Genomic DNA, 1,099 nt, shown 5'->3' on the forward strand with positions numbered 1-1,099 from the left:
TCGTACCTCCAGCCTGTCTGTCCTCATCAGCTTCTGGGCAGCAGCAGCAGCAGCAGCAGGGACGGGGACCCCAGGGTTCCCTGTCACCAGCATGGGGGCCGTGGGCAGGATCTCAGCAGGGACCAGGCCTGGGGACACCGGGCCCAGGTAGGGGTTGAAGGCGGCTGAGGCGTTGGTGGCCAGGCTGGGAGTGACGGAGAACATGGGCTGCAAGAGAACAGGGAGAGAGATTGAATATTGAATATTGAACTGTCACCATAACAACCCTCGGGATCCCCTCTGAGTGAGCAAAGGGAGCAACGGAGAACTTGGGCTGCAAGAGAACAGGGAGAGAGACTGAATATTGAATATTGAACTGTCACCATAACAACCCTCAGGATCCCATCTGGGTGAGCAAAGGGAGCAACGGAGAACATGGGCTGCAAGGGAACAGGGAGAGAGATTAAATATTGAACATTGAACATTGAACTGTGTGTCACCATAACAACCCTCGGGATCCCCTCTGAGTGAGCAAAGGGAGCAACGGAGAACTTGGGCTGCAAGGGAACAGGGAGAGAGATTGAATATTGAATATTGAACTGTCACCATAACAACCCTCAGGATCCCCTCTGGGTGAGCAAAGGGAGCAACAGAGAACATGGGCTGCAAGGGAACAGGAAAAGAGATTGAATATTGAACATTGAACATTGAACTGTCACCATAACAACCCTCGGGGATCCCTCTGGTGAGCAAAGGGAGTGCTGCTGCCCTCCTCCCTGTCCCCATCTCTGTAGGATTTCCCACTGTGCAAGGCTGTGCTGCTGCCCTCCTCCCTGTCCCCATCTCTGTAGGATTTCACACTGTGGAAGGCTGTGCTGCTGCCCTCCTCCCTGTCCCCATCTCTGTGGGATTTCTCTGCTGTGCAAGGCTGTGCTGCTGCCCTCCTCCCTGTCCCAATCTCTGTAGGATTTCACACTGTACAAGGCTGTGCTGCTGCCCTCCTCCCTGTCCCAATCTCTGTGGGATTTCCCACTGTGGAAGGCTGTGCTGCTGCCCTCCTCCATCCCCAATCTCTGTAGGATTTCCCACTGTACAAGGCTGTGCTGCTGCCCTCCTCCCT

The 1,099-nt window shown here is 54.9% G+C and overlaps 1 protein-coding gene across 1 annotated transcript in view; it reads right to left on the reverse strand.

Moving 5' to 3' along the window:
* The window catches only part of LOC130587313 (muscleblind-like protein 1), a 21,146-nt gene extending 20,899 nt beyond the window's left edge, over positions 1–247 (reverse strand). Inside the window, exon 1 of the mRNA XM_057388291.1 lies at positions 7–247. Coding sequence (XP_057244274.1) covers positions 7–204 — 198 coding nt within the window. The 5' untranslated portion in view covers positions 205–247. The remainder of the gene's footprint in view (positions 1–6) is intronic.
* Between the last annotated feature and the right edge of the window lie 852 nt (positions 248–1,099).

The sequence above is a fragment of the Malurus melanocephalus genome, unplaced genomic scaffold (genome assembly GCF_030028575.1).
Source record: "Malurus melanocephalus ecotype Western Australia unplaced genomic scaffold, MMel_1.1 scaffold_1747, whole genome shotgun sequence".
Lineage (NCBI taxonomy): Eukaryota > Metazoa > Chordata > Aves > Passeriformes > Maluridae > Malurus > Malurus melanocephalus.